General features: G+C 49.6%; 2 protein-coding genes across 5 annotated transcripts in view; one reads left to right on the top strand and one right to left on the bottom strand.

The window, feature by feature from the left end:
• Positions 1-1,278: 1,278 nt before the first annotated feature.
• Prcd (photoreceptor disc component) lies at positions 1,279-15,178 on the bottom strand. 4 transcript variants are annotated; one of them, XM_048797814.1, is made up of 6 exons: positions 12,777-15,178; positions 12,403-12,587; positions 12,116-12,184; positions 10,142-10,222; positions 9,688-9,778; positions 1,279-1,609 (listed from the first exon to the last, which is right to left on the bottom strand). In XM_048797814.1, the coding sequence occupies exons 2-4, from the start codon at positions 12,474-12,476 to the stop codon at positions 10,201-10,203; spliced, it is 165 nt and encodes a 54-aa protein (XP_048653771.1). In that variant the 5' UTR covers positions 12,477-12,587; positions 12,777-15,178; the 3' UTR covers positions 1,279-1,609; positions 9,688-9,778; positions 10,142-10,200. The 4 variants fall into 4 exon arrangements, with proteins under 4 accessions (XP_048653771.1, XP_048653769.1, XP_048653770.1 ...); XM_048797812.1 differs by having other exon boundaries at positions 12,403-12,590; XM_048797813.1 differs by having other exon boundaries at positions 12,766-15,178.
• The window catches only part of Cygb (cytoglobin), an 11,480-nt gene continuing 9,074 nt past the window's right edge, over positions 12,851-15,256 (top strand). Inside the window, exons 1-3 of the mRNA XM_015504273.1 lie at positions 12,851-12,886; positions 14,313-14,519; positions 14,571-14,740. Coding sequence (XP_015359759.1) covers positions 12,851-12,886; positions 14,313-14,519; positions 14,571-14,740 — 413 coding nt within the window. The remainder of the gene's footprint in view (positions 12,887-14,312; positions 14,520-14,570; positions 14,741-15,256) is intronic.

The following is a 15,256-nucleotide window of genomic DNA, read 5'->3' on the forward strand; positions in this document are numbered from 1 at the left end:
TTTTTTTTTGTTGTTGTTGTTGTTTGTTTGTTTGTTTTTAAAGAGAGAATTTTTAATATTTATTGTTTAGTTTTCGGCAGACACAACATCTTTTATTTGTATGTGGTGCTGAGGATCGAACCCAGCCCCGCGCGCATGCCAGGCAGGCACGCTACCTACCACTTGAGCCACATCCCTAGTTTTGAAATTTCATAGTGTTTACTGGATGCATTCACTACATCAAGGTCTTTATGTATACTAACTCATTTAATCCTTACAGTTGCACTGTGAAATACTTCTCACTATCCTGTTGTACAGATGAGGAAACAGAAGCATGAGGTAACTTGCCCCAAATTCACACTACTAACTGGAAGAGTCAAGAGTCCCAGTTGTTCTGCACCATGAATGTGTTGATCTAACATATAAGAACTTTTCATTTGGGGAGCCAAAGGGAAGAGAAGAAAAATTTGTTTGTGTTTGCAGGAATGGTTGGGGACAAATCAAAATGTTGAAAAGAGGATGCTGGATGCCTGCTTTATTGTTTTGAGCCACTTGGTGGCACAAAATGTGAGAATGAGAATCCACAGGAACTAGTTTGTAAAGACTGTGAGGCTCTGGGCTCTGGCAGGGCTGTCTTTGTCCCCAGGCTAGTTGCCACTCAGTTTGCAGTGAGGACTGGTCTTGAAAGCACTTCACTCTGCCAAAGGTCAATGTGTAGCTTTCACACCTGAGAGGGCACAGCTTCTCCTGCAGAGCACGGTTGTGCTTAGTGGAACAGCAGCAGGCTCAAAACCAAATGGCACAGATAGTAACTAAGGGGCTGGAGCAAAATATAAGAGCCCTGGTGCTTGAGCATGTGTGAGGCACAACTTTATAGGCAGTGCGGGAATAACTGGGGAAACTTCAAAGACAGCATCAGAATCCCTGAATGAGCAGCCAAGGGCAGACCTGCTGAGACTGGAGTGTTAATGCTACTATGATCTCATTTGCACTCTTTGCTAGTGAGATCTGGTACATTTGAGTTTTACAGTCAGTGGAATTGTTATATAGCCATTATACAAGACTAGGGTAGATCTATATTTATTGGCATGGAAAGAGATGCAGTCTGGTGATAAGTGACAGAAGTAGATCAAGTAGACAAGCTGAACAAGGCAGGAGTCCCCAGTGCTGTTGAGGCTCTGAACGCAAAGGGAAAATCTAGTCAGCTGGCCTGCTGTGCTAGGGTGACAACTGATGGGATTTAAGATGAGGTATCTGAAACCCACAGTAATAAAAAACAGAGTCTTTACAACATCAAGATTGACTTCTTAATCAGGAAAGGAATCTTTAATTTTATGAATAAGAACATGAAGGAGGATAGGTGGAATCCCAAACAGATGGCTGCTTACACTTGGAGCAGTTGCACTGGCAATTTCATAGGAAGTACACCTGGACACGGGCACTATCAGGAGCCGTCTGGAAGCTGTTCTTCCTCCATCAATTGCAGTGCAATTCTGGTCAAGTTGGGAAAATATTGCTTTTAAATAGGGTGGCTTCTCTTCTGGCTTTGGGACATAGTAAAGATGTGATGCTGAGTATTGCTGCAGACGTCTTGCATCCATGAGGCTTCTTCAAAGTAAGAGTCAAAGGCCTGTGAAGACAGAGTGGAAAGATGCCATTGAACTGCTGAAATAGACATTCCTTAAACCCCTGACCTTCAGATCTCCTGTTTTGATTCAGAGACACATTTTTACATTTTAATACTTCTGAATGTAGGATGTGTCTTCTGAGCAATTACATCTTAGATTTGGTGAAATTCAGAATGTGAGATTTTAAAAGGAAATTTTGTTTAAGTCATTTTAAGTTGGGTATCTGTTAGAGTCAAAATCATCATAAATGATATTGATATTTCCCATATCTTCTTTATATATACAATGATAGTTCCCTGGAAGAGTGGATCATGACAAAATACATAAAACAATTTGACATGTGCAAGTTGCCGTCCTGAAGCAGCAATAGCTCACATACGTGAGGTGTTTACTCTGTGCCAGGGATGCGTGGCACCTTTCATATGCTGTCTTATTTGAGTCTCACACAGCCTGTCACTACCCCCTCACCACTTTGCAGCTGAGGAACCCAAAGTGCAAAACGGTTAAAGGAATTTTTAAGTGAAAGCATTGAGATCTGAACACAATCTGACCGAAAGCTGATGGTCTCAATCACTACAATGGTTTGAATGCTGAATATCCCCCAAAGGCCCATATGTTAAGGCTGGGTCCTGAGGTGGCTCTGTTGGGAGGTGATGGGACCTTAGGATGTGGGACCTTGTGGGAGGTCCTGAAGTCCCTGGGGGCCTGCTCATGAAAGCAATTGTGGGACCCAAGCCTCTTCCCCTTTCTCTTTGCTTCGTGGCTTATGCAGTTTGCTTCACCTTGCACCTCCATAAAGCACTGCATTAATAAGTTTTGCCTGTCCTAGAATATCAAAGCAAAGGGTGCTCCTGATCTTGGACTAGATCTTCCAGAGCCACGAACCAAAATAAAATTGTGTGTGTGTGTGTGTGTGTGTGTGTGTGTGTGTGTGTGTGTCTGGGGTTTGAACCCAGGACCTTGCAAATGAGAGGTCAGTGCCCTACCACTGAACTACTTCCAGCTGCTTTTCTCTTATAAGTTAACTATCTCAAGTATTTTGTTATAGTAAAGCTGACTAACAACCACCACGCTGTGTTTCCTAAAAAAATTATGCTATGACAATGGAATGTTTTTGTCTAACTGCAGTGATTTCAATTTATCCACTTAGAAAGCCCATCATAAAAACAGAGGATTTTTTTCCCGAGAACCATGAAATATTGCCACAAATCCTGCTCAGCGAAAATCCTGTAACATTGAATGTAGCTTTAAGTTTCTGGAGGAAGAGAAATATAACAACATGTGCCCCATTTATTGAGAATAGACAACCTTAGATTTGTGGATTATTTCTTTGTGTTCATGAACAGTTCAGAAAGAAAAGTAGTTCATTTCACCTGCCTGCTCTGCACAGCCATTGCCTTTAATAAATGTGTTACTTTAAAAATGGATTTAAAAAATAAAAATAAATTTGAAGAGTCTGTAATATTCTCCGGATCTCATCTGCTGTTCTCTGAACATGTCTCTCCATTCCCGGAAACCTCTGCCCTTTCACAACTTTTGCATAACCTTTGCTGATGGTGAAGTTTGTTCCCTTCGCCTTGAAATTCCCTTCCCCTCATCCTCTTCTCTGTGTGGTAGATTCCAACTCAGACTTAAATTCCTCCTCTGCATAGTTGTGGCTGCGATGCTGCAGCAATCCCCAAGCTGCTTCCTCGTGGTGATACCTTTCTTGTCGCAGGTGGTTGAGTACAGACTCTGCAATCAGGCCAACCTGGAGGAAAGTCCCAGCTCGATAATTCTAGCTGCGTGGCCTTGGACACATTACTTTATCTGTCTCTAAGTCTCTTTTCTCCCATATAATGTGAGGGGGATGATCATCCGAACCTTAAGGCTGTTTTAAGACTGCATCCAGAGCACTGGCACAGGCCTGCACAAGGTGAGGCAGCTCACCTTGAACAGGGCAGTTCCTGTTGGGGTGTACTTCCTCTAACACTGACCCTGCCATTGATGATTGTTTGTTTTCATGTCTGGCATTTCTACTAGACCGTAGGCAAGACAAGGATCTGGTCTTCATTCTTGTTTTGTGTTTAACTAAGTCATCTTTATTGAGGCATAACGTACACATAATGAAATGCATCTGTTCAAAGTGTACGTTAAAGTCCAATAAGCATGCATCCATGTAACCACAGCCGCAATCAAGATTTAGAGCATATTTGCCACCCTTTTACAGCCCTGGCCTGAGTCAGCCAGTGCTCTGCATTCTGTCACTATCAATTAGTTCTGCCTGTCTTAGAATTCCATAAATACAATCATATGAGAGGCATTCTTCTGCGTCTGGCTTCTCAATTTACCCATGTTGTTGCTTACATCCGTCGTTCATTTCCTTATTATTGCTGAGTATTAGTCCATTCTATTAACATACCTCAATTTATCCTTTCCATATTGGAGGGTATTTGGGTTGTTTCCAGCCTGTAGCTACTATTAATAAACTTGATGTGAACATTTTTGTAAAATTTGTTTGTGGATGTGTTTTTTCATTCCTCTTGGGTTACTTTATAAGAAACCGCCACACTGTTTCCCCCAGGATATTATAAGATTACAGTTGCTCCGCATCTTGGCCTGTGGTCAGCCTTCAGTTGTGCTTTTGATTTGCATTCTCTTAATGATTTAGATGCTGATCTTATGTTTATTGATCTTGGTTTATTGGCCAATATTTTTTAATGTAGTGGCCATTAAAACCTTCCCCTTTCCCATTTAAAAAAATTGTGTCATTATTATCAAATTGTAAAAGTTCTTTATATATTCTGGATGCAAGTCTGTTTGCAAATATTTGTTTGGCATATATTTTCTCACAGTCTTTCCAAGAGCAGAAGTTTAATTTTGATAAAGTCCAACTAATTGGTTTTTATTTTATGGTTAGTGCTTTCTGTATCCTATTGAAAAGACCTTTCTTTCTTCTTTGGATCACCTTTCTTGCTTCTGTTTTTGGATTCCATTGATGTATGCATATGTCCTTATGAATATCACACATCTTGACCTCTGATCTAGCCTGTCCCCTACTTGAGTTTCCTGTCCCAGAGCCATAGTCAGGAAATTCTCTGAGCAGGGACTAATGTGCGTGTGGGTTCACTGTCTGGTGCTGCCTGTTGTCACATGTCTGTTTCTTATATTTTGCCCAGTTTTCTGGCTGTTTGTGGCAGGAGGTCTTGATTCATCTTCTTATCTAAGGTTCCTGGCACACAGGCACTCCATATTTGTCACATAGGCAAGTCTGCACTTCCAGATGCTGTCCATTATTATTGCTCTCTATGGGGAGAATCTGTGGGGCCCCCATCAGCTGTTCCATCCCCTTCATTTCACTACATGGTTCCCTTCCTGAGGTGGCCATCAGTCCTCTGCCTCTCAGCACCAGCCTGCCTGGGTTCAACACAAGTCACATGAGCAGGAGGACTGAACTAGCAGAACAAGGCTACCTAGGCTGGGATGTCTCTGGTCCAAGTGGCAGAGCAGGGACTGCCTCTTTCATTCCTTTGACACTCCCATTTCATGACACACTGACCATGCTTTGTAAATAAGCTGTCAAATGGATACATTTAGTTTAATGATTAGTTCACATAGCTCCTCCTTCTGGATATTCTGATATTAAGTGTGTGGTTCACACAAGGGCAGGTCTGGCACCTCCTGCCAGGCTCATAGGCTCAGAGTCTCAGGAAATCTTTTGTTTTGTTTTGTAGTTTTCGTATCCACCCTCTAGTCTCAATCCCCACCAGAGGGAACATGTATCTCATAGAGGGTCTGTGGTCCTTAGGTACAAAGACTTGTTTCCAGTTTGTCTCTGGTGAGGACACCTCCTTTATCTCTGTGCCTCACACCCTTCTGCCACAAACACAAATCAAAACAACCTTCCTCCTCAAGCTCCCTCCTCTCCAGCTGGCCTGCTGGCTTCAGTACTGTCCTCTCCCCAGGTCCTGTCCCTGCTTGAAGGAGGCAACAGAGTGACAGTCACTGTGAGTGATGGTCTGGCTGGCTGTCATCCCTGCCAGGGGCCACTGCCTCCTCCTGGAAGGGCACCTGGAGGCCAGCTCTCTTCACTCCTCTCAGCTGGCAAGCAAGGCCTAGCTTTGCAGGACCCAGAGTCTGATCTGCCCTTGACTGCTGTGCCTCTGAAGAAGGCAGCACCAGCAAGCTTGCCCATGTGCGGCCAGGAAAGCCCACAGCTCCGACCCGTGTGCCCTTGTAGGTCAGACAGGAATTTCCTCACAGCCTGGCTCCAGACTCAGGTCCTCCTTGCCCCAAGCTTTGGCATCAGATTCCCCAGGCTTCAATGCTAGCTATAAGTGACCTTGAGCAAGTTCTGTGAACTTCATTTTCCTTTTTGGGTAAATGAGGATAGCAGCAGTTTCTGCCTCATAAATGAGACAGTGCTTGTAATCAAAGCACTCGGCACAGTGCCTAGTACATAATAAGTGTTTGAAACTTGTTAGCCATTATTAATAGTATTATTAGTGTCGTTACCATTATATTAATGTCAGCCTCAGTGTAAGCCACTTTGCCATTCTCCCTGTTTTGTGGCTCACAAAGAGGCATTACTTTCCTCTAATTCAGGGGTTTAAGCTTTTTCCTAACAGTGAGGCCCCTACAGAGGCCCTGGGTCCCGGTGGGACCAATGGGGTTCACTGCTCTTATACCACCATGCCTGCGACAAATTGGGCACCAGGCCTTCCCCATCTGGTCCTGGGCCAGGACCCCTGCTGCATGCCCTTCTCAGGGCTGTTCTGCTCACACAGACATACATCACCATTTGGGATGGGTGGGTAGTCCTCCAAAGCCACATGTGTACCCCAGGTGACACCAGGTAACAGCTGCTGCTGCAGCTGCCCTGCCTACTTCCTTGTTCCTCCATGCCACCTCATTAGTTCTCTGGTCATGTTCCAATCTCCAGAGAGACTGGCAGCAACTCTGAATGTCAGCCATAGAAGTAGCAGACAACAGCACCTCCCTGCTCCTGCTCTGGCTGCTGCCCTTGGCCACCCTGCAGCTCAGAGCAGCCTTTCCCTGTCACTCCGGCTCTCACCAGCAGAGAGATTAGCATTCAGATGAGCAAGGAGAAGCATCAGGGCAACCAGGTCCTGTCTTCCTCAGAATCTGAGATTTATTTGGGAAGCAGAGCCCCAGAGAGGTTGAGACAGTTCTGGATGCACAGAGGACATGGTGGTCCTCTCTGGTCCAGGCTTACTAGGAGCTCCACCCACCCCAACAGTCCCACCCTCTGTCCTCCTCTATTTCGTTTCGAACTTGCCCATTGCTCAGTACTGCGTATGTGGAGAGACAGGGAAGGAAGAGCCATGGGGTGAGGAGGGGAGGAACCCGGACTGCTCTGAATCTACCATGTGCAGTGGTTTACAGTTCACAACCACACTAGCTTACGTACATGGAACACAAGTGTGCTAAGCACTTCACACACATTGTCTAACTAACCCTCACAATAACTCTCAGAGGCAGGTACTACTATCTTTATCTTATAGATGAGGAAACTGAGGCACAGAGTCCTGCTGTAACCTTCCCGAGGCCACAGAGGGAGGAAGAGCATCAGAGTCAAGGTTCAGAACCAGGGGCTCAGATCTGGACTTCTTGCTCCCAGATCTTTTCTTATTACTTGGTCAGGGCCAGCACCTGGCTTTTCACCTCAGCTGTCTCTAGTTGCTTGGAGCTCCCTCTCTAAACATTCCTACTCCCACTTCCAAGCAGAGGTTCTTTTCAAGGGAATGGGACTTGGCCTCTGTGGGGACAGCATCATGGTCAGGATTTAAAAGGTCCAGCCTCAACCCAAGCTTCACACCCAGCCTAGGATGGGAGCCAGTTGTATGAGGAGCAGTGCCTGGTCCCGGGAGCCTCCTGTAGAGGAGTCCTAGGCTGAGGGAGGCAACTTTCTGCAGCAGGAGCTGCAAGTGTGCAGATTGTGCAGACAGCCAGGGACGGGAGAGGCCCCGGGAATAAGAGGCGAGCGTAGGCTGGGTGTGCGGGGAAGGTGTAAACACAATCTGCTCCCACCAAAGCCAGCCTGCTCCCTGGGGGAGAGAGCCCCTCCTTCCCAGCCCACATGGCGCCCCAGCTGCCAGGGCCCAGGCAACCTCCAAGCCCAGGCATTCACCTCGCCCATTCTGCCAGCAGCCCCTTCCTCTCTTTCCCACCCTTAATCTGGAATGGATCCTTGGAGGAACCACCATCTACTCCACAGGCTCATAGACAGTACTGCAAAGGGGTACCGCCCTGTGGGAATGTGTCTGGGCCTGGAGCCAGCCCTGGTGCTACTCCATGACCTTGGCTTGACAATTCTTCAGACCACTGGAAAGAGGCAGGCAATGTGGAAATGGCAGAGCACAGGGAAGAACGAGGTGACAGGAACATGGCAGAAAGATTAGAGAATGAATGCAAAAGATGAGATCAGGGAACACAGACGGGTCCTGGGAACGGCGCCCTCTGGACCTCAGCCTGGCAGTCCTGTCACCAGGAAGACTCATGCCTCCCAGAAGAAAGACAGGCTGACAGGAGTTGAGACAGGTGGCCCAGAGCTCAAGGCCTGGGTCAGACGGGCACTCTGGCTCTGGCAGCCTCCTTCCCCTGGTGTGACCTTCCTCTGCCTCCTGCCTGCCCTACTTTGAGAGGCTCTCATGGAACCTCTTGCGCACACCCCAGCCAGGCTCCCTGCAGCATCAGCAGGCCCCCCCAACAGGCGGCCGCCTCCTCCTCCAGCACCTCAGAGTGGCTTCCCTCTCAGCAGCAGCATCTCTCACCCTCTCCCTTTGCCTCAGATATGAAGCTGCTACTCCTCCACCTCCTCCTGAAAGCCAAGGGCAGGGCTCAGCCAGGCATGGCTTCTGGACCAGCAGTGGGGGGCTGGCTGGGGAGAAGATGCTTGCATTGGGTTGGGGGTGTGCTTTTGAAGATTAATGGCTGTGAGACAGTTGGGAGCAGCTGCCTGCAGGGTCTGCGCCTGGATCTGGGAGCAGAAGCGGAAATCTGCTTTTATCTCTGCTCCGGATCAGGCAGGGCTGTAAAGAGGGAGAAATGGCAGAGCAGCTGGGGGCAAAGGAGTCCACACCATTACTGAGCAGTCAGCACATTGACGAAAACAAGCATCATGCTTTCTGCCTTCCCACATGCTACTGCCTATTTGGAACACATGCGCGCGCGCGCACACACACACACAGAAGACACATTCAGAAGACAAGCTGGTAGCTGCCCCCATCCAGCTGCAGGCAGACATGCCACGGAGCCAACCAGCCTTGCTAATTGATCATTTCAGCAGAGCAGCCCATGACAGGGTGAACTCTGGGGACTGGGAAGAGGCAAATGCCATGGGAAGTAAGTGCCACCATGACAGACTGACACCAGCACAGCCCTAGACCACAAGTCTGTTAACAGAATAGCTCCTGAGCTGGCAAAGGCAGACAACCGGACCAAAAGAACCCTGCTTTGGCCGAGCAGCTATGAACTAATAGGTTCTGTGGCCTTGAGGTGATTCTTGAGTCCCCTGTTTTAACATCTAGGCAATGTTAGGCAAATTATTTAACCTGTGTGTTTCCTCATTTATAAAATATGGAAAGAGGGGCTGGGGTTGTGGCCCAGAGGTAGAGCACTGGCCTAGTATGCATGAGGCACTGGTTTCTATCCTCAGCAGCACATAAAAATAAAATAGAGATATTGTGTCCACCTATAACTAAAAAGTAAATATTTTAAAAATATGGAAAGAAAGAAAACAGTATCCATGGGTTATGGTGAGGATTGAATTAGCAAATGAACGGAAGCCCTTGATGTGTGAATATAAGCTATCAGCCATCCCTTGATTCTAGAGTGGATCTCCACTTGTCCCTGCCTCTTGCCTGGGCTGTTGGACTGCCCTAGAATTAACCTGGTAGACCCCAGCAAGCCTCCCTCTCTGGGGCTTTTCAGGCTCCACAGTTCTCAGAGGAGGCTCAGGAACTCAGCAGGAAGGAAAGCCAAGAGCAGGGAGCATCTCCATTCTTTCTGCCAGCCTCATCAGGCCTTGCTCAGGAGGCCCACAGCCAGGCCCCATCAGGGGCTCAAAGCAAGAACTTACCTTCTCCATCACTGCTTCTGCCATCTCTCCCTTGCTGCTGCTTCTGACCCCGCAGCATCCTTCATGGCTAGGGGCCGAACCAGGACTTGAGCTGCAACAAAAGCCAAAGCCAATCTGCACTTTCTGCCGTACTCAGAGACAGGACTTGTATTTCAGTGTGGACATCCCAGAGCATGGTCTTTCCCTTAGAAAGCATGACCCCCCACCTCATCCCCAGGCCTAGAAAATGAGTCAGAACCATGGCCAGTTCTCTTCAACTTTTGCCCCATGTCTGGAAGGGAACAGGTTCAAGACGGGATTTGAATGAAGGAGCGACCCTCCTGCTCAGCCTCCTTCTGGGACCTCAGAGCTGGAAACGGCCTGCTGTGCTCCCACTCGGCCCACCCTTGCATATTTCTTCTTCCTTGTCCCCAGCCCTGCCCTCTGCCCTCCAGACCTCCGGACTCTGCCCTACCTGCCTGTGCCAGGTGATCCCAGTTCCGGGAGCAAAGCCCCAACTGATGAGGGGAGGGATTATTTCAGATGCTCCTTCTCCCTGAACAGAGGAAAGCACTAGAGTCAGAGTATCGAAAGGGATGAACTTCCTATGTTTCTGGTTCCCCTTTTCCTCCTACTCTCATGCCCAGCATTAAGGGACAGTAGCATCTGAAAAACAACTTGGGATTTATGATTGTGGAATTAGAAGATAGACTTCACCCCTGTGCCACTCCCAGCCAGCCCTTTGCGGCAGCCATCATCAGCAAGTGGTTCCTCTATGTCAGTCTGACCTTCCCAGGTAACTAGGTCCCAACGAGTTAATAGGCAACTGCTTCCTTCTGCCTGAGTCACACATACACCAGGCTAGCCAGGCCAGATGGTCCTCAGATTTGGCCTTTCCTAGCCTGCCAGGAGGTCCAGGCCCATTTCATGTGGAAGAGACAGACTGCCTGGAAGTCAGGGGCCGGATGGTCCCCAATCAGTTACAAATTAGACAGACAATCTTGAGCAAGTTCTTCAGATTTTGCTCGGTTTCCTCAACCATTAACAAGAGATTTTTAAAACATGTCCTGCCAACCCTCTGACCAGTGTCGGGATTACTGAGACTTCTAAGTGAGGGACTATGTGAAACAAAAACTTCACAACCAGTGTTATTAACCCTAGTTTACAAGAAATAAAGTGATTATATAACTTGTCCAAAGTCTCTTAGGTAGTAAGAAGGGAGCCAGGACTTTAAATCCTGCTGCCCAAAACTCCATACTCTAAACTCAGCAAGAGGCTTAGTCAGCATCTGAGTGCCTCTTTCATGTGAGACCTGGTGATGCACTCAATGTGTATCAGCCCAGTGAACTAGCAGTATCGACCAGGCACCATTATGATCTCAGCTAGCTGTGGAGCCAGGAAGGGTGTTACAGAAATGGCTATTTCTCATATGTGTCAGGGCCTCCCATGGGCTTTCTGACTCCAAATATGGGAGAATCCTATGACTGAGATGACAGGAGATAACAGGTTCCGTGTCCAGACAGAGACATTGAGGACCACTGGCAGGCCACCTGATATACATGGAGGATCACTGGCAGATACCCTCCTACCAGTGAGCTCTGGCACCCAAGTACTTGATAGGATCTTTTGTGCCCTTTGTTTTACTAGAAGTGAGAGAGTCACTCTTTAGAGAGGTCTCCCATGCTGGGCAGGGGTGGGGTGGGAATGGGGAGTGGCTCAAAGGCAGATAAAGACTCTCTTATGCATAGATACATTAAGTTACTAGTTGACCTTTTTTTTTTTTTTTTTTTTTTTTTTTTAGTGTTTTCTTTATCACAGGAGCCCCTGTCATCAAAAGACACTGGTCATCCAGGGAAGGAAAAGTCTAGAAGTGCCCACAACCTTGCCCCCTAAAGGCCACAAGGATTCAGTCCAGGGAAGAGTTAACTTTCTGGCCACTGGAGACAGCGTCCTGCCCGCAGGGGCTGCCCAACCAATAGCACTCAATGCTGATGATGTCATGCTTCTTCTGCGCCTTCTATTGGGGACTGGACAGCGAATCCTGCTGGAGGTTCAGGCTGTGGAGCTACTGAGGCGGGTGGGCGGGGGCAGAGGGAGACAGAGGGGGAGGGAAGGGCAAGGCTAGGCTGCAAAGCTACACAGAGCGGCTTTGGCCTCCTCCCTCTCCCCTTCCCTGCGCCTTCCTTGAAGGTGCTCCTGGGCACTGCCCCGGTTAGCACTAACACTGGGAGAAGCAAAGCAGCAGTTTGGTCCAGAAGAGGGGGCTGGGGGCTCCCACTGCTACCTGGTGAAATAGGGAACAGGTGACCAAGGTGAAGGCCAGGATTACTAAAGTGAGAGCACGAAGGTGTGCACCCACACACACTCACTCACAGCCGCAGGCACACACAGCAAAAGCTTCTTTGGGCAGCACCCTCCCTCCTCTACCCTTGACTCCCTTCTGCTTCACCTGCCCGAGGACTGGAGGTCTGTGTCCCTGCTGCTTCCCATAACAGTCCCATCCACTCTGCTGGAGTCTCTGTGGGAGGGAAGAGCAAACAGGAAGAGCTGTGAGCTGTGCCCAGCCCCCTGCTCTGAGTGACTCTCAGATCCCCTGCCCAACCTGCTGGAAGTCACTTTCAGCCCCTGCCCACCTTCAGCTTGGCTGTGGCCCAGGCCAGCAACCACCACCACCACCACTACCCCTCCCCCTCGTCCCAAGGCACACCCCAACCCACAGCCCAATCAGTTTCTCACGGTTGGACCCGGTTGGCAAATCGGCGGCGCCAGAGCATAGCCAAGGTGCTGAGCAGGAAGAGAGTGGTGCACATGGTTCAGCTGCCCCATCCCCCCAGACGGAGGCTGCAGAAGAAGGCCACAGGCAAGGGACCACAGTGGCCCTGGCCAGTTCTCACAAACTGCTGCCCTCTGTCCTGAGGCTCCTGCTGGGGATGGATTAGAAGGATCAAGCTGATTAGTGGAGTCAGCAGCCCTGACCTTGTGAAGACTGATTAACCTCACTGGACCCAAGATCTCCCCTTCAGTGGTAGGGCAAGTCCACCTTCTTGGAAATGTGTACAGTGGCACTGAACACCTATCTGGAATGTAGATTCCATATACCTGGGCCTCACCCTCAGGGGCTGATGGTCTAGACAGATGTGCTGTCCAGTTAAGCAGCTGGCTGCAACACAGTGACTTAGGCACGATGAAATATGGCTACGGAGCACTCTGGGAGTTGCGGGTACCAGGAAAGCTTTAGAGAGGAGCCAGAGGATCTGAAGTCGCAGGTGCTCAGGAAGGACCTCAGAAGACTCTGCCCAGACTGCTGACAAGAAAGTAGCAGCATCTTCCAGGAGATGAAGTGGAGCACAGAGGAGGCACCAGGAGAAGAGAAGAATATTTAAATGACGCTAGAAAGACCAAGCAAAGCAGAGAGGAAAGGGCTGGCTCAGCCCCACCCTCCAGATAACCTTCTCCGAACTTTTCTGATTATACACCCTCCTCAGAAAAAGGCAGAATTTAAGATACAGATTATAAATTCTATCTTATATAACTACCTTATATAATTTAGATATAAAATTTAAACTTATAAATTACATACTACTGCACAAATACATTCCTACACCTTAAGACATATATAGAATTTGTGAAGGATGAAATGAAAATCAATAAGACTCCTCTTAAAGTCTGTCCTCCTTGGGGAGCTGCTTGGGAAAGTCTCCACACCAGCTGTGGGTACAATCAAGGGAGTTTGGTGTGTGTCCTTCATGGAGCAAGTCATGGCAGGGCTGGGACATAGTATGAGAGTAAGGTGAGGACCTGACCACCCACCCCACTTCACCTCATCCAAGATGGCGGAAAGCATGAGATTTTTCTTCCCTTAACTGAGGTGGGGGTAGTGTCAGCCTACTCCTGCTGAGTCCCATCAAACACCTGAACCCTGGATCCCAAGGAGGAGTCAGGCTGGCCCTCTGCCTACCTAGGTTACGGCTTCCCTTAGTTCTGGACTTTGAAATTGGATTTTTAAAAATTAAGTCAGGAATCAAAAGTTGAAGAAGAGAGCTACCCCCGGCCATGCTTGGGCAATGAAACACCAATATTTGAACAGAGTAAGGATGACCAGGGAGTCTTAAGGAAAACTGGAGATATTCCACATGTAGTGTGACATTTGTAGACAATTGCAAGCCCTGTGTGGCCTCAGGCTTCCACTGGGAGTCAGAGGTGAGGCATGCTATCCCCAAGACTGAGCAACTGCTGGACAGGGCTTTGGGTCTCAGGAGCACAGTGCCCACCTCTGGCCCAATCTCACACCTCCCTGAGCAGTCCAACAGGGTGAAGGGTTTGTCTCCCCAACCTCCAGAACTGGAACCTTGGTGATCCTGAGATATCTTCAGTGGCCTGGACCTTTCTCAAGACTTTTTTTTTTTTTTTTTAAATAGTTGTAGACGGACAGCATGCCTTTATTTGTTTAGTTTTTATGCTGTGCTAAAGATCGAACCCAGTTAGCCCCAGCCCTCTCAAGACTTTTTGACCCCTATGTCCCTTCTGCCATACCTGGCTGCTTCTTCCTCAGACTTCACTCCGACACGGCCAGGGCTAGAATTCAAGGCAGCGCCTGGTTCTTTCCTACCAGTATCATTAATAAGCCAACCACCTACTTCTTTCAGCCACGTGTGCGCGTGCACCAAGGGAGATGGGGTTTCAACCAGAAGAAAGAGGGGCGCAGGCCTTTGGGACCCAAGACTGGAGGTGTGCTCAAGTTCCCGGAGGCGGCAGATCGGTGGGGCTTCGACCCTGTTCTAAACCTGCCAGAGCCTGGGAGTCCCAGGCTCTGCGAGTGGCGACTCGGGAGCCAACAGCGCCAGCGGGAGCGAGTCTGCCCGCGATAGGGCTCGCGTTCGCCCCCTCGGACCGGCGACTGGCAGACACGCCGCAAATCCCTGGGAGTGTTTGACTTTGAGACAGTTCCCCGCCACGTGAAAGGTGTCGGTACGCACTCGTCCCGTCATCGCGCGCAGTGGGAGCAGAGCACAGTGTACCCGGTCTGGCACCCGCCGGGGCGCACTCCTGTGCGGCCCGCGCAGCCCAGCGCCGCGTGACCGCCAGATCCTCCCGAGACCCCTCGGCACGTCGGCCACACCTACTTCTTGCCCCGCCCGGCGGGGACCGGCGGGGACCGCCGTGGCCTTGCGGGTGAGTGGGCGAACGGCGCTAGCCGCGTCGCCCGCACCCCGCCCAACCTTCACCTTGCCAGAATTGGCTCACCGACACAGGACTGGGGCTTCGGAGAAGATTTGTTTTTTTAAACATTTTTCCAGCAGACCACATCCCCGCCCCCCGCTTCGCGGTCCCCCGCCCCCCGCACATATACCCTGCACACACACGCGCGCACACACACACACACACACACACAGCGCACACAGGCACACGCGCCTCCCTCCCGCGCCGCCACCCTCACCCTGCCGCTTCGCCCCGCCCCGCCCCGCCCGCCGCACGCAGCCGGCCCCCGGCTCCCCCGCGCCCCCGCGCCCCGCGTCCTGCAGCCGCCGAGCCGAAACCCGGGCTGGGCTTAGGAGCCTGCTCCATGGAGAAAGTGCCCTGGCGAGATGGA

The sequence above is a fragment of the Marmota marmota genome, unplaced genomic scaffold (assembly GCF_001458135.2).
Source record: "Marmota marmota marmota unplaced genomic scaffold, marMar, whole genome shotgun sequence".
NCBI classification, from domain to species: Eukaryota; Metazoa; Chordata; class Mammalia; order Rodentia; family Sciuridae; genus Marmota; species Marmota marmota.